This window comes from Globicephala melas, chromosome 11 (genome assembly GCF_963455315.2).
Source record: "Globicephala melas chromosome 11, mGloMel1.2, whole genome shotgun sequence".
Taxonomy (NCBI): domain Eukaryota; kingdom Metazoa; phylum Chordata; class Mammalia; order Artiodactyla; family Delphinidae; genus Globicephala; species Globicephala melas.
In genome coordinates this window covers 39,834,254-39,857,869 of record NC_083324.2, presented here as the reverse complement: position 1 = coordinate 39,857,869, position 23,616 = coordinate 39,834,254, and the positions used below count along the sequence as shown (strand labels likewise).

Below are 23,616 nucleotides of genomic sequence, written 5' to 3'. Positions count from 1 at the left end.
TTGGCAAAGGTGTAGGAAAATGGGTAATCTCATACTCCACTGGAGGAATATAAATTGAAACAACGTTTTCATGAGAAAATCTGGCAGTCTATCAAATTTTGAAATACCAGCTTAACTCAAGAATCCATTTTAGGTGCTGGAGAGGGTGTGGAGAAAAGGGAACCCTCTTGCCCTGTTGGTGGGAATGTAAATTGATACAGCCACTATGGAGAACAGTATGGAGATTCCTTAAAAAACTAAAAATAGAACTACCATATGACCCAGCAATCCCACTACTGGGCATATACCCTGAGAAAACCGTAATTCAAAAAGAGTCATGTACCACAATGTTCACTGAAGCACTATTTACAATAGACAGGACATGGAAGCAACCTAAGTGTCCATCGACAGACGAATGGATAAAGAAGATGTGGCACATATATACAATGGGATATTACTCAGTCATAAAAAGAAACGAAAATGAGTTATTTGTAGTGAGGTGGATGGACCCAGAGTCTGTTATACAGAGTGAAGTAAGTCAAAAAGAGAAAAACAAATACCATATGCTAACACATATATATGGAATCTAAAAAAAAAAAATGGTTCTCATGAACCTAGGGGCAGGACAGGAATAAAGATGCAGAGGTAGAGAATGGACTTGAGGACACGGGGAGGGGGAAGGGTAAGCTGGGACAAAGTGATAGAGTAACAATGACATATATACACTACCAAATGTAAGATAGATAGCTAGTGGGAAGCAGCTGCACAGCACAGGGAGATCAGCCCGGTACTGTGCAACCACCTAGAGGGGTGGGATAAGGAGGGTGGGAGGGAGACACAAGAGGGAGGACATATGGGGATATATGTATATGTATAGCTGATTCACTTTGTTATACAGCAGAAACTAACACAATTTTGTAAAGCAATTATACTCCAATAAAGATGTTAAAAAAAAAGGAATCCATTTTAGGTATGTAGTTCACAAAAAGACATACAACACACATAAATAATCAGAAAAGGTGTGGGGAAAAAAATATACCAAACACCACTGGTAAAGTCCTGTTTTAACTGAGCACCTTAAATAGTGGATAGATAGCCAACTGAAGCACACAGGCCAGCTTCAACATACTATCAACAAGCAGTTAGAAGCAGCAGGAAAGACTGCTAAAAAAATTAATAAAAGATCTAGAAATCAAGAAGGGTACCCCTCCCCCAGTGGAACAGAAATTACAAGGAATATCCAAGAAAATGAAGCAGATAGACCACACTAAGGAGAAACCCCAGCCCAAAGAAGGCATAGGAAAACAGGACTCCAAGGTACTCCAGGCTTAGAGACAGCAGCGATGATGGGACTCAGTTAAAATCTGTCAGGTCAGTCCCCATTTCCCCCATGCTTTCCTTCCCTCACCCCACAATAGTCACCTTTGTGCCAAACCCAAGATGGGAACAGAGACTGAATGCTTTGGCACAAGAGGAAGCCAACGGGTGAAAGGTGATACCCAGAGGAGTTGCGGGGGAGCCCCACACCACACCTGGCAGCACTGTCACACCCCTGCCAGAGGCAGGTGGTAGAAAACAGTCATGTTATCACAGGGAATCTCAAGCATTGCCAAATAACTGAGGAAAACTACTACCAAAAAAGAAAGGCATCACGTTCAAAGAGAATAAATGTCACCCAGCGAAACTATGTTGATACGGCAAATAGGAGACTTTTAAAAAGAAATATGTCATTTTCCTCATACAGATGAAAGAAAATATCACACATCTGTGAAACAAAAGCAAACCCCTAAACAAACTGAATTATCTAATGACTAACAAATCCTTTCCAGGTTAGGTAGTTTTCAATTCTTTGCTTTTCCAGAATTCAAAGAGGTCATAATGTTTAATAATACTGAGTTACGGAATGCTTAGCATGTAACTCAAAGATTTAGACATTACCATAATAAAGCTTCCATTCCCACATACTTAGCTGAGTGAATAAGGTTTTTTGGCTATTATTATCTATAAAAACAATAGGACTAAATATTGTTAAAACCTTTCCATCCATCCTAACAAAAAATAGATATCCAGATTTATGGTCTAATCAAGGAAAATAATAGCCCCCATAATCTCGTTAGAAAAACATTTCCAATCAGATTCAACTTTTATGGTTGTTAATAATTTGTCAAAAAAAACCCTGTGATCAACTGGGTACTACTAGTACCGATAATTGCGATGATAAATCTTCTCTGGACCAAGTTAATGCTTAGGAGCCTTTGGTTACAAAAACTTTTTAAATTAAAATTTAAGTATTTTTTTTTTTGATGCAGACCACTTTTTATTTATTTTTTATCTATCTACCTATCTTTGGTTGCATTGGGTCTTCGTTGCTGTGCACGGGCTTTCTCTAGCTGCGGCGAGTGGGTGCTACTCTTTGTTGTGGTACGCGGGCTTCTCATTGCGGTGGCTTCCCTTGTTGTACAGCACAGGCTCTAGGCACGCGGGCTTCAGTAGTTGTGGCTCATGGGCTCTAGAGCGCAGGCTCAGTAGTTGTGGTGCACGGGCTTAGCTGTTTCGTGGCATGTGGGATCTTCCCAGACCAGGGATCGAACCCATGTCCCCTGCATTGGCAGGCGGATTTTTTTTTTTTTAACATCGGTATTAGAGTATAATTGCTTTACAATGTTGTGTTAGTTTCTGCAGTATTACAAAGTGAATCAGCTATATATCCCCATATCCCCTCCCTCCTGCATTTCCCTCCCACCCTTCCTATGTCACCCCTCTAGGTGATCACAAAGCTCCAAGCTGATCTCCCTGTGCTATGCAGTTGCTTCCCACTAGCTATCTATCTTACATTTGGTAGTGTATATATGTCAATGCCACTCTCTCACTACATCCCAGCTTACCCTTACCCCTACCCGTGTCCTCAAGTCCATTCTCTACATCTGTGTCTTTATTCCCGTCCTGCCCCTAGGTTCATCAGAACCTTTTTTTTTTTTTAGATTCCATATATATGTGTTAGCATGTGGTATTTGTCTTTCTCTTTCTGATTTACTTCACTCTGTATGACAGACTCTAGGTCCATCCTCCTCACTACAAATAACTCAATTTCGTTTCTTTTTATGGCTGAGTAATATTCCATTGTCTATATGTACCATATGTTCTTTATCCATTCATCTGTCGTTGGGCACTTAGGTTGCTTCCATGTCCTGGCTATTGTAAATAGAGCTGCAATGAACACTGTGGTACACGACTCTTTTTTTTTTTTTTTTTTTTTTTACACGACTCTTTTTGAATTATGGTTTTCTCAGGGTATATGCCCAGTAGTGGGATTGCTAGGTCATATGGTAGTTCTATTTTTAGTTTTTTAAGGAATCTCCATACTGATCTCCATAATGGCTGTATCAATTTACATTCCCACCAACAGGGCAAGAGGGTTCCCTTTTCTCCACACCCTCTCCAGCATTTATTGTTTGTAGATTTTTTGATGATGGCCATTCTGACCGGTGTGAGGTGATACCTCATTGTAGTTCTGATTTTCATTTCTCTAATAATTAGTGATGTTGAGCATTGGCAGGCGGATTCTTAACCACTGCGCCACCAGGGAAGTCCCAAGACCTACCACTTTAGTTTGCAGACATTCATTACTTGCTAGTCTGCACATTAACATAACCCAAACCTGAACAAAATGATTCTAGTTCAATAACAGATAAAATGACTTCAATTCAGTTTAATGAGCAATGATTGTATATCTACCATGTGCCAAAAGCAGTAATCTCTCTTTAATGCATATCTGACCAAGTTTCCGAGTCCTACCTTATCTCCCCACAGACTGTGAGACTCTGCATGATGTCACTGGATGTGCTTCTCCATGTTCCACCCTGTCACTTGTCTCACTTGTCATTTTGACCTCTGGTTTCTTATCACTGAGCAACTTGAGGTTGCTGGTACACTTTGAACTATTCTGTGCCTCTTTGCTTTTCCTAAATGTGTCATTCTGCAGGAATATAAAAATAAACAAAACACTATCCCTACTCTAGAGTAGCTTAAGTGTGAGACAACAAATAGCTTAACTATGACCTTACAAGTGCCATGAGAAAGGAAGGATCAGGGAAGAAAGGCACTTACCAAAGGGAAGACGAAAAGATAAAGGGGGTTGTGGGAGAAGATGGGAGAGGGAAGTCAGGGAATGTCCTTGGAAGATTACATCTAAACCCATTCGTAAAGGATTTTTTGTAGAAGACCACCTTTAGCCAATGCTTTATCATCAACCTCCACATGTGTATCTTTAGCCCAGCACTCTCCTCTCAATTAGAGATTCTTTTACCTAGCTGCCTATTGCTCTTGACTAGGTATCTTCTCCACTATCAGATAAGCTAAAATTCTTAACCTTTCCCTCAAAATCTACTCCTTCTACAGCCTTCCCAATCTCACAAGATGACAATTCCTTCCTTTTGGTTGCTCAGGCCAAAACCTTGAGTCATCCTGGATTCATCCTTGGCAATGTAAAGTCTTATACCTTCAAAGGAGCAGTTGGCTGACATGGTGTGGGTTAAAGTCGGATGGGAGTGGGTTCAAGAGAGAATGAAAGGGGGGCTTCCCTGGTGGTGCAGTGGTTAAGACTCCGCGTTCCCAATGCAGGCGACCCAGGTTCAATCCCTGGTCAGGGAACTAGATCCCACATGCATGCCACAACTAAGAGTTCGTATGCCACAACTAAGGAGCTGGCGAGCCGCAACTAAGACCCAGCAAAACCAAATAAATAAATAAATATTTCTTTTAAAAAGAAGAGAGAATGAGAGGAAAGGAATTGGGATTAGGGAGTAGATACACCTTTTTCAAAGAAGGAGCAGAATAAAAGAAAGTAAATGAGCTGGACATAGATTGAGATAGGATTTTTTATGAAGGAAAAAATTATGGTATGTTTGATGCTGATGAATGGCCCAGCTGAAGAGAGGAACTGATGATGCAGGAGACAGAAGAGACAATTGCTATAGCAGTACCCTTGAGTGAGAGCATGAGCAGTTCACTCATGACAATAAAAGTAATAGAGTAAAGGGCACAGATAAAAGTAGTTTAGGAGATGGGGGGATGCATAAACTCTCTTGATTGAGTTTACTGATTATCTGTTCTAAAAGTCATCAACTGAGAATATGAACAGGAAAGCAAGTGCTGGAGGTTTGAACAGAGAGAAGATGTGAAATAGCTGTCTAGGAAAGCGGAAGATTTTATAAATTCATATGAATTAGTAGCAGAGTCCTCAAGTACATGCTCTTTATGCAAATAAGACTCTCATTTACATTTCCTGAACATAATGTTTATAGGTCTAATAATTCTGCCTTTTGATCTAAATAAGTGAACCTTTAGTTTTGAAAAATAATTATCTATGAGACATTAAATCAATCAGAAAGCATGCATTCATGAAGATGGTAAGGGTTCACAGAAAGAACATGGGGTTTAAAAATCATAAGATCTGGGTTCAGGTTGTGGTTCTGTCACTATAAACTAATGATCAAATGCAATTTCCTTGTGCTCCCTAAGCCTGAATAGCCTCACCTGAAAGACGGGATAATATCTACTTCCCATGGTCACCAAGAGGACTAAACACAATAACACTGGAGGCAGCACCGTGGCAACTGCACAGTGTTAAGTACATGTTAACTATTATTATTCTCATTGTTGTTTAACTGTAGATTGATCAACTATATTGACCTACCTAGAAAACAATTATAGATTGTTGACTGTAGACTGATCACTAAACTACAGAGTAACCTCAAGAGAACACTGAAATTAATTTACTTTTGCCTTATATAAAACTCATTTAAATGATATTACCAGACTAGGCAATAACTACAAGACTAAGAAATAAGCAATTTACCAGAATAAAATAAAAGCAACACAAGGAGATTAGAAGAAAATAAAAGGGAGACGGAGATTCTACCATACACATAACACCTAACGATTTCAAAATCTAAGCTCAGAAGAGAAGAATAAAAACATTACAACATAAAAACAATTAGGTTTTAGAGTATGAAAAAGCTTTGCATACTTCTCTGGAGATAAGGCTTGGGCTCTAATCATGGGAAATGATTAGACATACCCTACTGGACATACCCAGTAGGGTACGTCCTCATTCGAAAGGTGTTATACTGTCTTCTTTCTGATATCCCAGAGGACAGACTCCCATTTCATGAAGTGAAAACTTTCTCAGCTAAATACATACAGCACTGAAAACAACACAAGTTTTTTAAACTAATCACATGCTCTGAGATATAAGGATATTGAAATTTACTTTGTTTTCTTAATCTCTTCTCCTGCGATCTCTTCTCTTTCTCAGCAATGGGATTTCAGAGTCCCACTGATGGCAAATCAATTTGGCAGAGAAGGGAAGTAGGAAGAAGGTGAGAGGGCATGTGTGCTGTGAAGAAGAGACACAGCGAGTGCGCTTTGGGCAAAATGGGGAGGATTCAGCATTGTCTCAATGCATGGCCTCCTTCTTGTGTAAAAGTCAGGCCTGTGCCAACATCGCCCTCTGGTGGCCAATGAAGGTAGTTACAAAACTCCACAACAGAAAGCCCCAGTCAGTTGAACAAGGAAAAGTTCTGTAGTATCTAGTTATCATCCTTCCCAGGACATACTTAGGCCCTTTCTCCAGGATCAAAGTTTCTCAGTCATGGACCTGCATCCAAGTCACTTGCAAGGGCTTGTTTAAAAAACAGATTGCTGGGACTTCCCTGGTGGCTCAGTGGTTAAGAATCCACCTGCCAACGCAGGGGACGCCCGTTCGAGCCCTGGTCCAGGAAGATCCCACATGCCGCAGAGCAACTAAGCCCAAGCACCATAACTAGGGAGCGCGCTCTAGAGCCTGCGCGCCACAACTACTGAGCCCACGTGCCACAACTACTGAAGCCCACATGCCTAGAGCCCGAGCTCCGCAACAAGAGAAGTCACCGCGATGAGAAGCCTGCGCACAGCAACCAAGAGTAGCCCCCTGCTCTCCCCAATTAGAGAGAGCCAGTATGCAGCAATGAAGAACCAACGCAGTCATAAATAAATAAATAAAAATTTAAAAAAAAAAGCCAATTGTTGAGTCCTATCCCCAGCGTTTGCCTAAGAATTGCATTTTGAACAAGGTCCCAAGTGATACCGCTGGTCCAAGAACCACACTTCAAGAACCACTGTCCTAAGATTAAAACATTCTATAGAAATAAATTCTTAGCCTCAAAAACCTCCTGGAATGTTGGGGAGTAAGTATCCTCTCAATATCGTAAGTGCTCTATATAAGCACATGGAATACAGAAAAATTAAGTGGCTTACCCACAAATTTGCCAACTATTTATGTTTAAGGGTCAACAATGTATTAGATGTTCATTCAAACATCTGTGACACTGTTTTGAATGAACAAGAGTGACAGAAGTTATATTGTTACATCTAAGAGAAAGCTTCTGTCTTTTGTCTTCCTAGCCTTGAAAACAGAGCCATACAGAGCTGATAATGAACAATACTGGGAAGATAGCATTTTTGAAGGAAAAAAAAAGTAATACATATGTTCTGAAAAAGTATCTTGAGAATTGTTTCCCAAGGAGACAGGCATTTTAGAAGAAATTGAAAAACAGTTTCATTTCTAGGTATTTGGCTATTTAGGATTTTTTTTTTTTTTTTTTTTTGCGGTACGTGGGTCTCTCACTGTTATGGCCTCTCCCGTTGCGGAGCACAGGACCCGGATGCGCAGGCTCAGCAGCCATGGCACACGGGCCCAGGCGCTCTGCGGCATGTGGGATCTTCCCGGACCGGGGCACAAACCCGCGTCCCCTGCATCGGCAGGCGGACTCTCAACCACTGCGCCACCAGGGAAGCCCTATTTAGGTATTTTATGGTGGCAATGCTATGGAAAAATACGTGTACACTCACAACTAAATGGGGGTAAAATGGGAAAGGGTATAGTACAGAAAAGGTAACCCTAGCACCCACACTGTGAACTTGAAATACCATAGTTTCTTGGAGAAATCATTTTTTCCAGGTTTGGGGCAAGAACTATACCTTGGGGGGAAAAAAGCAACATTTCCTACTTTGTGCTAAGTGCCATAAAGGCAGTCTCACTTTCCTTCCCCCTCATTTTAAAGCTAGGGCAATTACAGTAGGTGTATAATAATTAAAAGAAATAAAAACACCATTGCCCAGAGAGTTCCATTATGTGTAACCCACTTAACTAACCTTTCTGTATCTAGATGCAGGAAGCTGGTTGATAAATTTCCAGTAGTTGGCCTAAGTTAGCCTGTTGTAAAATCATATTAAGAGCACCAGTGATGGGGCTTCCCTGGTGGCGCAGTGGTTAAGAAGTTTAATTACAGGTTATTCAAATATTAAAAATATCAGCAGGAAAAATTTAATAACTTTTATAAGCAAAACAGTTGCTTAAAAATGCTCCTCCTCTTGGGTCAAGTTCATGGTACACAGATCAAATCACCCAAGATGAACCACAAGAAAATCTACTGCTACCATCTCATTATCCTCACCCACCTAAGCTGAGTCCCAGGTGGTAGGAGTCACGCACAGCTAAAGGAAGATTTTAAATGAAAAGGAGCAAGCTTCCTCCACCTATGACTGATGAGGGTAAGTTAATGCGGATGGGAAGAGTATCTTAGTCATGACTCAAGTTATTAAAATATTTACTTTGTACCATTTTCTTTCTTCCAACTAAAGTGTTCCTTTTAGGTTAATCAAAGGACAAATAACTCCACTGACCGTTACGGATTAAAAGAGAACAGACATTTCCATTTTCCATTAACGAATCCAATTTTTTTCTTGGAGTAAATATTTATACGGATATAATTTGATTTTAAACTCTCAATAATATTTCTCCTGATCATTTGTGGTTACCCTTCCACACCCCAAATAAAGCACATATAAAAGAAGCAGGAGTTCCTCTTCCACTCAGGCTACAGAAAGCCAAAAGAAATGTCACTCCCACCCTATCAACAACAAAAAACCCAGATCAACTACAAAATCGAACTCAACTACAACAACTCAACTACAAAAACGAACTCACCAGAGAGCTGAGGTTTCAGGGCAACCAAGTAGTGTGGAATCCAAAGAAAGACATTCCCCTCAAGCAGATATGGGAGGTAAGCAATGGTTCTCCTGTGTCTTACATGCCATGCAAGCAGGTGAGAAGAATTCAACTAAAGAGTTTAACGATTTGCTAAAGGCTAAGTGAAGGCTAGCATGAGAGTAAAGGGCCCCTGGGATCCACAGACACAAAAGCAGTTCATACCCACTTGCAGGTTAGAAAGACTGGAGGCAGCGGGGTGGGGCGGGGGGGACCAGAGAGCTGCTCTAGGTGGTGCAGACCTGGAAAAAGCTGCCACTAAAAGCAACGGCAAGAAGCCCTGGGCCCTAGGACTCCTCTCTCCTATGCAAACAGAAGCTTTAAGCTGCTGGGGGAGGAGTATCAAACCCTGTCAGCCCCAGGGCCCGGGTGAAGACCCACTGCAGCTGGGGAAGAAGTTAACAAGAAAACCCCCTTACCCTAGGGGAGGAGCCAGAAAGAATCCTAGCCCAGGATCCTATGCCAATACCTTTAGAAAACGCCATCCGTGTAAGAGGGATAATATGATTGAGAAAAAGACTCAACCACAAGACGCATGCACACAGGCTTGAGCCTAAACCAAGGCCAAAAAACAAAAATAAAAAAACTCCTGCCCACTACCAGGCTATCCCTCTTCTGATAAGGGAGGGGAGAGCATGGAGAGAAATCCTCCTGAGGCACAGGTGCACAGCAGGGCCAAAAGCTGGGAGTGGAACAAGAACTTTGAGAAAAGAACTTTTTTTTTTTTTTGCGGTACGCAGGCCTCTCACTGTTGTGGCCTCTCCCGTTGCGGAGAACAGGCTCCGGATGCGCAGGCTCAGTGGCCACGGCTCACGGGCCCAGCCGCTCCGTGGCATGTGGGATCTTCCCGGACCGGGGCACAAACCCGTGTCCCCTGCATCAGCAGGCGGACTCTCAACCACTGCGCCAACCAAGGAAGCCCAGAAAAGAACTTTTGAGAAAAGCTTTCCAGCACCTCAGTCCCTACTCTACGCACCAGAAATGGAAGAATTTGAAGCCAGTAGTGCACTGAAGACCATCATAGCAACAACAAAGCCCAACCCTAGCTCAGCCCTGGCCTAAACTGACTCAACCCTTTGAAAGTATTAATTAACTAGTAAAAGAAGAGAGTTGCCCATTGTTGGGTTGTACCCCGCAGGCCTACAAGGTCTGTGCTTGCCCAGCTCTAAAACCGAAGAAAGAACCCAGAGTCAGCAACAGAGACATCAACGGTGTAATGGATGGGGGAACCTTACACAGCTGAAGCAAGGTCCTGGAGAGACACCCCACCGTGTGCGGCAGACAGCAGGCAGGACATGGTGGCAGTCTTCACTGCCGGCCGGGGCGAGGGTGGGGGGGGCGGATTACCAGTTATAAGAGAATTATGTCAGGTGGGTTCATTAGTTACCAGGGAAACCAGCAGAGAGGCACGCCCCTCATTACCCCTTCGATAAAAACAATCAACAGCTGGAGCAGGGGCAAGAGTGTAGGAAGGTCCGGCACTTGAGTAGGGTACAGGTGAAGCAGGCACTGGTCGAGAAGGGAATGTACAGAGAGCAAAAGAACAGCCATCTTGAGTGGCCTGACCATACTCTCATTTCCAGGCATAAATATTTTATTTCAGTCTCTACTGTTTTACATGTGAGGTCCAGCATTCACTCAAAAATTAAGATACACATAAAAAGTACCAGAAAAAAACAGTAAAGAGACAAAATAATCGGACTGAGAGATGACCCAGATGTTCAAATTACCGGACAGACATTTAAAATAATTATGATTAATGTGTTAAAGTCTATAGTGGAAGAGATAGAAATATGCATTAACAGATGGATAATTTCAGCAGAGAGATGGAAACTCTAAAAGTCAAACAGAAATGCTAGAAGTTAAAAACAGTAAAGATATTAAAGATAAAGAATGCCACTGAGTGCTCATCATTAGACTCAATGCAACCAGGAAAAAAATCAGGGAATTTGAAGATAGATGAAAAGAAAGTACCCAAAATGAAACATAGAGCATCTAAGAACTGTGGGACAATACTCAAAAATCTAACAAAAATGTAACTCGAATCCCAGAAGAAGAGAGAAAGAAAGAGGCAAAGCACAGATCAAGCTCAGAGAAGCCAAGAAGGACAAATAACAAAATATTACCTAAACACAACACATTCAAACTGAACAAAATATCACCTAAACACAACACATTCAAACTGAACAAAATATCACCTAAACAACACATTCAAACTGCTAAAAACCCAAGATAAAGATAGCCTGGAAGGTGGGGGTGGGGGTGGGGGGAGAACAATGATCAAGATTGTAACAGATTTCTCATAGGAAACTATGCAAGTAGGACAACTAATTTTCCTTTAAATTACTGAAAGAAAAAAGTAACACAGAATAGGACACCTAGCAAAAAGTACCTTCCAAAACTTAAGGTTTGTTTTTCAAATAAAACAAAGCTGAGAGAATTCACTGCTAAGCATATTTGTACTATAAGAGAAGAAGTGTTACAAGCTTTTCAGGCAGAAGGACTATGGTGCTAGACAGAAATTTGGGTCTATACAAAGAAATGAAGAATGCCCCAAATGGTATTTGAAAATGGTATTTGAAAATTACTCTAATTAAAAATTAGAGTAAAGGTATATTTTTCCCATATTTTTATTCATTCTAAAAGATAATTGACAAGCTAAAGCAAAAATAGTAACAAGGTAGGTAACTAACATAAGTCAAATTATGTGTATGACAATAACACAAAAAATGACAGAGGAATTGGACATTTACTATTTTGCATGGAATTTTACACTATACATGAAATGGTAGAATATTACTGGAAGGCAAACTGGAAGAAATTAACATACACAGTAAACTCTAGGTCAAATATAAAACAATTTTTAAAAGAAATATATATAATAAGCCAATGTTGGAGTTAAAACAGTATTTTAAAAAATATTCAGGGACTTCCCTGGCAGCTCAGTGATTAGGAATGTGCCTGCCAATGCAGGGGACATTGGTTCGAGCCCTGGTCCGGGAAGATACCACGTGCCGCAGAGCAACTAAGCCCGTGCGCCACAACTACTGAGCCTGAGCTCTAGAGCCCGCGAGCCACAACTATTGAGCCCGCATGCTGCAGCTATTGAAGCCCGCGTGCCTAGAGTCCGTGCTCTGCAACAAGAGAAGCCAGCATAATGAGAAGCCCGCGCACTGCAACAAAGAGTAGCCCCTGCTCACCGCAACTAGAGAAAGCCCGTGCACCGCAACAAACACCCAACACAGACAAAAATAAATAAGTAAATTTTTTTTTAAAAAGCCTATTTTAGGTGGTTGCCAGAGGTGGGGGGTGGGCAAATGGGTGAAAGGAGTCAAAATAAATAAAATTTAAAAGTTATAAAATAAATAAGTCCTGAGGATACAATGTATGGCATGGTGTCTATAGTTAATAACACTGTACTATATTTGAAAGTTGCTAAGAGAGTAGATATTAGAAATTCTCATCACAAGAGGAAAAAAATTCATAACTATATATGGTGATGGATGTTAACTAGACTTGTGGTCATCATTTCACAATAAAAACAAATATTGAATCATTATGTTGTATACCTGAAACTAATGTTTTATGTCAATTATATCTCAATTTTTAAAAAATGCTTATTTTAGAAAAGAAATGTTTCAAATCAATGATCTAAGCTGCCACCTTAAAAAACTAGAAAAAGAGCAAATCAACTAAAAGTAAGCAGAAGGAAGGAAATATTAAAAGTTATAAGCAGGAATTGAAAACAGAGAGGACATGACAAGAGATCCTACAGACATTAAAATAATAAGGTAATATTATAATTTTATCTCCATTAATTCAATGACTTAAAGGAAACAGACCAATTCCTTGAAAGATACAAAACACCAAAGCTCACTTGAAAAGATAGAAAACTTGATAGAAAACAGTTCTGTATCTCTTAAACGAATTGAATTCCTAGTTAAAAACTTGACAGAGAAAACTCCAGATCCAGATGACTTCACTGACAGTCTGTCAAACATTAAAGAAAAAAACATCAATTCGACACAAACTGTTCTAGAAAACAGAATAGGAGGGAACACTTCCCAACTCATTCTATGATGTCAGCATGACCTCAGTTCTAAAACCTGACAAAGGCCTCACAAGAAAACAACAGACCAATATCCCACATGCACATAGATGCAAAAATCCTCAATCATATGTTAGCAAATCTGACCAGCAATATATAAAGACAGCAAATCTCTTTGAAAGGGTTTAACCCATTTTTTAATCCTGACCTAGGATTACACTCAAAGACAGGTGGCATCTAACTCTGTTCCAAATTGTCTTGGTATAAATACAGAATTTAAAGTATCTAACTTTACAAAGCTACTTTCAAAGAAAAGGCACAGCAGACAGTTTAATTTAGGAAATTAAGAGGCAAATTATATAGCCGTTGAGACATTACAGAAGGAACTTTAGGGTTAAGAGTAATCTACAGCTTCAAGAACACATACTCTACTGAAGGGTAATGAACCTACCTCCTTGGTTTCCAAGAAATTTAGATAAAGAGAAAGTTACTAGCCTATACTACAAAACTCAGTTCAGTTTCCTCAAAGGTTTCTAAGATTATGACCCAAAGCGTAATCCCTTATCTACTTTCTGAACCTATCTATCCAGTCTGGCTTAATTACTTACCTTCAGCCTGGCTAGTGTCTGAGCATGGTTTCTTCTTTGACTCCGAATTCCCGGTTTTCTCATCAACATCCAGTAGAGGAATATAGTCTGTTTTTCCAACAGTTTCTCCCACAACATCATCAAAGGCCTCTGCCTCCAGTGTGGCAATAAAGTCCCGTTTTATCTCTTCCTCAATTTCTGGAGGTGGCTCTGTTAATGCATCTGCAAGACTGAGGTCTGCCATTCTGCACCACTGCAACTGCCTGGTTAAGGGGGAAAAAAATGTTTCATACGATGAGAACTGCAAAGGGAAAAACATTCCTAGAAACTCTTGTCATCATCTTAAACAAAAAAGGAATTAAAATCTAAAATTTTAGAGCTAAAAGAGACTCTCCCATTTTATAGATTAGAAAATCACAGCTCTGTAACAGATAGTCTTACCCAAGGTAAACACTTTTTCTTTCATCTCTGGGAGGTAAATAGAGCAAGTGCCATTTTGCCCTTTTCATTAATAAGAAAAATGAAGTGCAAAAAAACCCCTCAATTTATCCAAGGTTACAGCCAGTAAGATTCAAATCAGGTCTTTTGATTTCAAGTCTTAAAACCCTTTCAACTATTCCATTTATCTTAATTTCCAAATCATGTCACAGAATAATTCTTAAAAATATATACAAAAGGAGGTCAGATTAGGTTATATTCCCATTTTTAAAAAAAAACGGCTAATTATTATCAGGCAAATGAAGTCACTTTTATTTACCAGGGATTAGGAATATGGACTTTATCTTGTAGGGGTAAGCAGTGCTTCATGAATCACTTGGACATGGCTCTGTCAACCGAACTACTCTTACTAGTTTCCTGCTGGCATGAAAAATACAAACAACGTTCCCTGAATTACCTAGGGGAGGCAGTCCCTCTCTGTGGTCATGTACATTAGCATCTTTGCAGAACACCAGGCTTTCCATTTTTAAACATAACCTGAAATTAAAAAGTATATGGGGGACTTCCCTGGTGGCGCAGTGGTTAAGAATCTGCCTGCCAATGCAGGCGACGCGGGTTCGAGCCCTGGTCCGGGAAGATCCCACATGCCGCGGAGCAGCTAAGCCCGTGCGCCACAACTACTGAGCCTGTGCTCTAGAGCCCGCACGCCTAGAGCCTGTGCTCCGCGACAAAAGAAGCCACCACAATGAGAAGCCCGCCCACCACAACGAAGAGTAGCCCCCACTCGCCACAACCAGAGAAGAGCACGCGCGCAGCAATGAAGACCTAATGCAGCCAAAAATAAAATAAAGAAAATAAAAATAAATAAAGAACTTTGTAAAGGCCTGACATATGTCAAAGGGTTCCATAAAGAGGAACTGCTTTTCCCTTTTCTATCTATAATAGCTATTATTACTAGTTAGCCTTTGAAAGCTGTTATGAACAAAAAACAATAAAGAATGTCTATAATTAAGCAGTTTCATTGTCAAAGAGAACTTGTAAGGAACACCTGTACCACCTTTAACAACATACAATAAGAGCCCAACAGATTTATTTGTCCTAGAAATATGTAATTATGACACTTACTTCATGCAATCTTCTCAGACTTTTCCTAATTTAGGACACTGATGAAAATACAGACAAAACCAGCAATACATTTTAAACCTCATTTATCTGAGTACGGATTCTCAAAGGGCAACTTTTTATTCACTGTAATCTTTCCCCTCCTCCCCGCCTCCCAACCTCCCAAACCATTTTCTGGGCTGACATGTGGTTCATGGAATATGAACAGCAGCTTAAATTCAGTCTAAGAGGGTAAAATTGATAGAAAATTAGACAGCTGGAAGTGGGAAGGTCACTTGGCTCCCAGTACATGCATCCAACCACCCAGCATCTGCATCTCAAACCAGTTTAGCTATTCTTTTCATGTCATCACATATAAATAGAAGTATGATTTAAGCGCGCGCGCGCACACACACACACACACACACAAACACAATCTACTTATGGAAAATGACCCTGTAAAAGCAATACTAGCTAGTGGAAGTGAAAATACTGGCTTTTAGCCAAAAAGCTCCAGTTTTCAATAAATTAAAGAGAAGACTACTCAATTTTATAGTTATTCTATTCTAAAATATGTGTAAGTATAATAAATTCCTTAGGTGCTCTACAGATCTGTTAAGCTGGTTCTGCAAGTGATCCAGAATTGATCTTAATAACTTCATGACTGAATGTCATCCCACACTTAACAGCATCATTTAAGGTCACAATATTTATTCATGCCTTAAAATGTTTAGTTATGTATTTTATGGACAAATGGATCTGACACAGTGTTCTTCTCAAATCTGGATATACAGGAAAATTCAAAAACATACCCTTGTGAATGAGAAGTATCTACTTAAAAAAATTCTCTCATTGACTATTTATGCTTTTCCTCCTCTATTTGTATAGATAATAGAGAAAATTAACTGAGTTTGAATTTTTTTAATTTAAGTACAGTTGATTTGCAACGTTTCAGGTGTACAGCAAAGTGATTCAGTTATATACATATTCTTTTTCAGATTCTTTTCCGTTATAGGTTATTACAAGATATTGAATATAGTTCCCTGTTCTGTTAACTTTAAATGGATTTGTTGATAGGAGGCAAGAAACGAAAGCTGGTTAAAGAAGTTTCCATGCTTCACTAGTTCAGTCTGATTCTCACTATGGCTTTGAGTGAGTCATCTTCCGGGGCTGAGTTCCCTAGGCTGTAAAATGAGAGTGGTATGTTAAACGATTCTTGAGGTTGACTATTCTATAAGCTACTTATAATTCAGTTTCATCACTTAAATTAGAAATAAACAAACTTCATATAGATTCTCTGTGTGACTATTATTTTATACATCAAGTACTCTCAATTATAACTGGGTTCAGGTTTATTAAAAGGTAAAAAGGGGCTTCCCTGGTGGCGCAGTGGTTGAGAGTCCGCCTGCCGACGCAGGGGACGTGGGTTCGTGCCCCGGTCCGAGAAGATCCCACGTGCCGCGCAGCGGCTGGGCCCATGAGCCATGGCCACTGAGCCCGCGTGTCCGGAGCCTGTGCTCCGCAACGGGAGAGGCCCCAACAGTGAGAGGCCCGCGTACCGCAAAAAAAAAAAAAAAAAAAAAAAAAGCAAGCTAAAAAGCCTTTCGGCAAAGGGAGACTAAAAACCAACTACCCAGTGCACAGTGCCTGCTTGAGCAAATCTGACTGGAGCTTAAGAAACTCCACCCAGTTCTGGCTAACATCAAAGGAGACTTGACACCACTCTACAAGAAAATAAGCCCCATATTATTTAACCAGGCACCAAGAGCATACCGTTTTCAAGCATAGCACTCTGGACATCTGATCCTTCATTCTGACTTCATGCCTGATGTGAAACTATCTGGTGAGAACGTTTTGAAAATACCTAGGTAAACCAAGGCAAGAGGAAATGACAGGACATGATGATGAAGCACAGAAGAGAATTTTGGCCTCTTGACTATTCTTTTACTATTAATAGCTATGTGCTCATAAAGAGTAAATAAGAATACATAATGAGATCACAAGTGCCTTCTCTGTTGTATGGTTTTCTTCAGATCACAAACTCTGGAATTAATTACTGAACTAAAAATATTTTCTAGGGCTTCCCTGGTGGTGCAGTGGTTGAGAGTCCACCTGCCGATGCAGGGGACACGGGTTCGTGCCCCGGTCCGGGAAGATCTCACATGCCGCAGAGCGGCTGGGCTCGATAAGCCATGGCCGCTGAGCTTGTGCGTCCAGAGCCTGCCCGTGTACCGCAAAAAAAATTTTTTAATTAAAAAAATAAAGAAAAAATATTTTCTAGGTCTATACAGATTAAATAGTGTTCATATCTAACTTAAATGCACAGAAGTATGGGCAAGTTTTCAAGTTCCCAGAAGTCCTTGTGAAAATTTTAGGTCAGTCATATCTATAGTCACTCAGTTGGGATCTGTGCTCATTCTGGCTGATGAGAAATTAGCATTCTAGTTTGCAAATGGCCTGTTGTTGCCTCTGTCCTCCCTTACTAACCTCCCCCCATCCCCGCCCCTGACCAAAGGTGCTGCTTTGAAACTAAACTGGAGGAAGAAAACTCATGAAAAGGAAGAACAGAAGCCTAATTCCCACCAACATACTCACACTTTTCATAACCACTGTAATATTTTCATTTCACTCAGTCACATTAGCCAAACTTCTACCAAGATTCAAACTTCTACCAAGATTCATTCAATGCAGCAGCCAGCATTCTCTTTTAAAGTACAGAATCCTATTTCACAATTTAAAGGGGGGTAATAAGGGGACATACACCCCTTGAAGGACCATCATTCCACCTTATGTGACTTTAGTTAGCAAGTAGCTTTCCTCCTAACCCCAGAGATAAATTCCATTGAAAGTGTCTGAGTTTCTGGTTTTAGGATAAAAAGGAAGAACATAATTTAGCAACATGGAATATTTCAGGGAACAAAGCAGACCTGGATAAGGTACCAAAGTAGGGAGAAGGTACGTGGGCCCACAGACCCTAGGAGGTAAGAGAAAGGGAGGTGACAACGCCATGGGCAAGCTCAACACCTTTCAAAACACTGCCTGTCAGTTTTAGAAAAAAGAAAGAAACTTTCTTCTCAGTAATTGGGACTAGTTTAGAACCAAAATTATCATTTATAACATTGTTTATCTAAGGAAAATGTATTCTGAGTTCCAAATAACCAATTTAAAAAAGAAACATTTAATAATAATTCTTAAAGGTAGGAGACTGTTCATAATATTCACTTAAATTGTACCCATGATGGATATTCTGTTCTGTTTGGGGGGTGGGGGTGGGGGTGGGGTGGAGGGGTGAGTTATGGACAAGACACAGAACTGTAAAGATACATGGGATAATATTTTCTTCTACACTTTTTTTTCCATGACGGAGAATTCTGAAGCCAGCACTAAGCTGCTATCCCAGGACAGTGCTGTGGCCAAAAATGTAGGGCTTATTCCTCAAGCTTGGAAGAAACCCAGCATCCCAGACAGTCCCAGAGACCATTTATAATCTGACATGCTTAAAGGTATAGTCTGCATCATAAAGATTTCACATTCAACATGAGACTTTTTTAGTTTGCCTAGCAAGCTTTCAGTGACTAAGTGGGGACTTTATTCCTCAGATTTGTTTTAATGAATTTCTTTCAGAGGCCTATTACATATCAAGCTGAACCTTATCTGTCTGGAGGCTGTGTTCTGTTTTTAATTTATTTAACTAGAAAACCTTGATTTATACTTTCAGTTGAAACAGTATTTCATTCAAAGTAAAACCAAATATTTATTAAGGACCTCTAGGGGTCCTTATACAGCTCACAGGCACTTACGATCCCTGAAGCTAAGCTAAATTTCTCCTGCTCCTCCCCAGAACCAGACTGGAAACAGCAACAGACAGCTCAGCAACATCTTGACTGTCCTGAGCAATAAACTCCAAACCCCCTGTGGAATATATTAACTTTCCACCCCCAGGTGCCTCCCTACCCACTACAAGGACAACAGCTGTACTATGACCAAATGATGGAATTTCCAGGCTCAGCGGGGTTCTGTTCATCACCACCATTTGTCCTGCTCATCACAGGATTAGCAACAGGAGAGAGCCCTTGATTACTAGAATAGCTGAGGCCATCAACCAGTGACATTCCTATATGAAAGAACACACTGATACACATTACTTCCATGTAGTCCCCAAAACAAAGTGTTCCTTTTCCCACTGCTAGTTTAGGAAGCCCTGTCCTGTAAGTATAAAACACTGCACACACATGCACACACATATTCACATACCTAAGACCTTGCAGCACAAGGCTTAAAGCCTAGCTTACTTACTTACAGGGACTATCCAGGCAGCTTAGATTCGGTCCTGACTGAATGCATTTTGGATCTCTAAACAAGCACCTGCCACATTTCTATCCAAGTGAATTTGAATCTATTTCCCCAAGAAGAAGAATCTACACTAGATACCTCCCACTGTTAGCCATGTGATACAGATGGCATGATGTCTGCTGAAGTCCAGTTATATGTGCCAAAACAAGAGATGACAATGACACAGCACTTACATTTCTGTTATAACTGTCCTCAAGACCAAATCTTCAATTTTATCTCAATTTTTTTAAAAGAAGAGCGAACCTTAAGATGATTCTCAATACCTAATGCCCCCAAATTTTGAAAAAAGAGAAAGTATTTTTTAATACTTTCATCCCAGTTAGTCTAACCTCAGTCTAACAGACAAAAAAACATTCAGAGTTTTCTTACTCTTATCCATAAATTATTTCTAAACACTTAAGATCTCTAAAGGCTTTTTAAAAAACATCAGTTCAAATAATCTAGGATCCAATTCCCTCACTTTAACAGATGACAAAAAAAGAATCAGAGAAAATGAATTACTTATAAATGAAACCGGGATTGAGGATCAGACTAAGAGGAGACCCAGAGAACACCAGACACAGATGCAGGGTGCGACAAAACTGGCAAAATCTTGGAATTTTACAGTCTCTGCTTTAACCTGACACAATGGTATCACTATACTTCAAAATCAATTTTTTTGCTCTACCTTTTCTTCTTAAAGGCAGTTGGGAAGATTCCTAATATCAGGAAAACATACCAGTTGATTTAAAAGGACCCCAATGCCTATTTAAAAACAAAACAAAACTCCTTAGTGTGATATCAAGGCCACACAATCCTAGAAGACCCAGTCCTACCACCTACTACAACCATCAGCAGTTTTCTACTTGGGGCTCTCTATATTTTAGTCACATGGGACCAGCTGCCATTTTACAAGCAGACCATTGACTTTATCACTGTATACTCTTGCTCATATTGCTCTCCACACTTCAAATTCTCTTTACTTTCTCCTTGTTAGTCTTGAAATCGAGATCCACATCCTATCACCTTTTCTCTGATTCCTTTTTAGAATCTGTTCTCCCAGTATCATTCAGAACTAATACATCATCTATACTTCTATTGTAACAAACAGTACAGTCTGATCTATACTGTAGTGAGCTGTATATACTAGCAACTCCTGTAACCTACTAGGTCCCAAAGGGGAAAGACCATGTCTAAGTGATGTGTATATCTTCTCTTAGTGGATTACTTTATACAGAAGATGGGCCAAAACAGCAAAAGCCGACAAAACGAAGGGGATAACTAAACAGACAGTTCTAAAATGGTAAATGGAAGTTCATAAAAACCATGTCTAATCTGAAATTAATCAGAGATGCCAAAGCTACAAAAAGTCAGAACTGGAAAAAGAATCAACAGTGACTTCCCTGGTGGCACAGTGGTTAAGAATCTGCCTGCTAAAGCAGGGGACACGTGTTCGAGCCCTGGTCCAGGAAGATCCCACATGCCGCAGAGCAACTAAGCCTGTGCACAACAACTACTGAGCCTGTACTCTAGAACCTGTGAGCCACCACTACTGAGCCCGCGTGCCGCAACTACTGAAGCCCACATGCCTAGAGCCCGTGCTCCGCAACAAGAGAAGCCACTGCAATAAGAAGCACATGCACCACAAGGAAGAGTAGCCCCCGCTGGCCGCAACTAGAGAAAGCCCACGTGCAGCAACGAAGACCCAACGCAGCCAAAAATAAATAAATAAAAATAAATTATTTTTTTTAAAAAAAAACCTCAAAGAAAAAGAAGAATAAACAGATTAAAGGTGGAAGGTCATCAGTAATTAAGAATATTCACCTCATTTCTCCTACTTTCTAAACATGGCCCGTGCCAGAGCAATCATGAAAAAAAAGCCAACAGGGAGTAACCAGACGAGCCAGCTCTCCATGCTGGTCATCTTATCATTATTAGGCAGGGCAACAAAAATAGCTCTCTGCTTTTAGAAAAGCACAACAACATGATGCAATGTGACAAAAACAAATCGATTTTTGTTCAAGAGATCAGCTACCACCATCATGTTACTATCACTTTTATAATTATTGCAATGTTAAATCTCTATAGTATCAGCTCACATGTCTCTGTCAAGGAGTAACAAATATATTATAGAATTTTAAGCTACTTAGCCTGGGGAAATTGGATGAAGTAATCACACTTGATCAGCTCTTAGCTTTTGAGAACTATTTTATTTAAGAAAAACCTCTTGGGACTTCCCTGGTGGCGCAGTGGTTAAGAATCCGCCTGCCAATGCAGAGGGCACGGGTTCAATTCAGGCCCTGGTCCAGGAAGATCCCACATGCAGAGGAGCAACTAAGCCCGTGTGCCACAACTACTGAGCCTGTGCTATAGAGCCCGCGGGCCACAACTACTGAGCCCACGTGCCACAGCTACTGTAGCTCACAAGCTCTAGGGCCTGTGTGCCGCAACAAGAGAAGCCACCGCAATAAGAAGCCCACGAACCACAACAAGAGTAGCCCCCGCTAGCCAGAACTAGAGAAAGCCCGCGCGCAGCAACAAAGACCCAACGTAGCCAAAAATAAATTAAAAAAAAAAAAAAAAAGAAAGAAAGAAAAACAAAACCTCTCCATCAAGTGAAGTTTCTCTCTGAAGTTCAGAGCCACAGTATGCCACACTTTATTGTAGAAAATGTCAGTGAAAGTGAGGGGAAATGGAAGATAGAACTAAGAGTAGATATGGATTTGTGATACTTCTGATACTTCTGTAATTATTTATCTACAACGTATGTCTCTTTCAGAGCCCACCTTGGACTCTGAGTTCTGAGATGCAAAAGACAGCATCTTTTTCACCTTTTATCCTAGGCATCTAGTATAATAAAGGGCCACCTCATAGGCACTCATTAAACGCACAGGCATTCTACTGGTTGTGCTTTGTTCTATATCACGACACCAGCCTTTTCTTGCTGGGGTCGACATTTGCCCAGCTAAAGGAGCCTGCTGGCTCTTCCTTCCACTGTTGGTCCAAGGCACGGAACCAGCATTGGGGCACAGTAGCTCAGCTCTTCTGAGCAGCAAAGAAGATGGCATAAACTCTATGGGAGTACTTAGTAGGCACTTTATAGAACAACCTTAGTGATGTCTTACCTTTAACATAAAAGTACCTTACAGATGTGTTCAAAAAGAGGGGGAAAAAAGCCTGAAAGTAAAAAATAAAAAAAATACTTTTAAGTGAAAACTGAGCAAGCAAAGTAAAAAGTCAAAGGAATCTTTCAAGTTATTATTTACCATAACTTTGAACATTTTACCTGAAATAGAGGAAAAGATCTGAGTTAAAAGTGAAAAGCCACTGGAACAGAATCAATCAGAGACAGAGTTGAGCAATTTCAGTTTTTAAGAGTTAATTCTGAAGGACACCCACAATTGAGAGCTACTGAATTAAGCAATAATCTACCTAATACACTAAAGATAAAGTTCATCAAAATGAAACATAAAACAGGATTTGTAAAACTTAACACTAGAAAGAGATAAAAGTTCTCCCTTGTTGGGAGGATAGGTGCTTTAGATCCAGTTTACTAGAAGCAGAGCCTGAAATGGGATTTTTATAGAAGTGGTTTATAGAGGGAGTGCCTTCAGGAGAAAGATGTAGAAGGAAGGGAGCCAGCACTGGTTTCAGCCGAGTCCCCCTCTCTGCCTCTTCCCTGGGAAGCTGTAGAGCACAACAGCAGCACTGAGTCAGTGCCGCCATGAGGGAAGGGGGCCAGGTTTCTGTAACCCTCGTCAAGCCACTCATTGGCTGAGAGACACACTGGCTGGTTAAGGGGATCCAGACAGGGTACCAGTAGCATCTACTGCAGAACATTCAACTGTGTAACAAAAAGGCATACCAGATTGGTGTACATAAATATCAAGCAAAATCAACTCTAAGCAAAAAATCATTAGTAGAAATAAAATGACAAAAAGTTTAATTCACTAAGAGTTATCAATATTAAATATCAAACTTGTACATACCTAACAACACAGATGTGTAAAAATACATAAAACTGATAGTAATGAGGAGAAATA

The 23,616-nt window shown here is 40.4% G+C and overlaps 1 protein-coding gene across 11 annotated transcripts in view; it reads right to left on the bottom strand.

Annotated features, from left to right (window-relative positions):
• Positions 1–23,616, bottom strand: part of MAP4 (microtubule associated protein 4) — a 167,897-nt gene that overhangs the window by 94,227 nt on the left and 50,054 nt on the right. For all 11 annotated transcript variants that reach the window (XM_060307198.2, XM_060307203.2, XM_060307197.2 and 8 more), the window contains exon 2: positions 13,724–13,965. In XM_060307198.2, coding sequence (XP_060163181.1) covers positions 13,724–13,946 — 223 coding nt within the window. In that variant the 5' untranslated portion in view covers positions 13,947–13,965. The remainder of the gene's footprint in view (positions 1–13,723; positions 13,966–23,616) is intronic.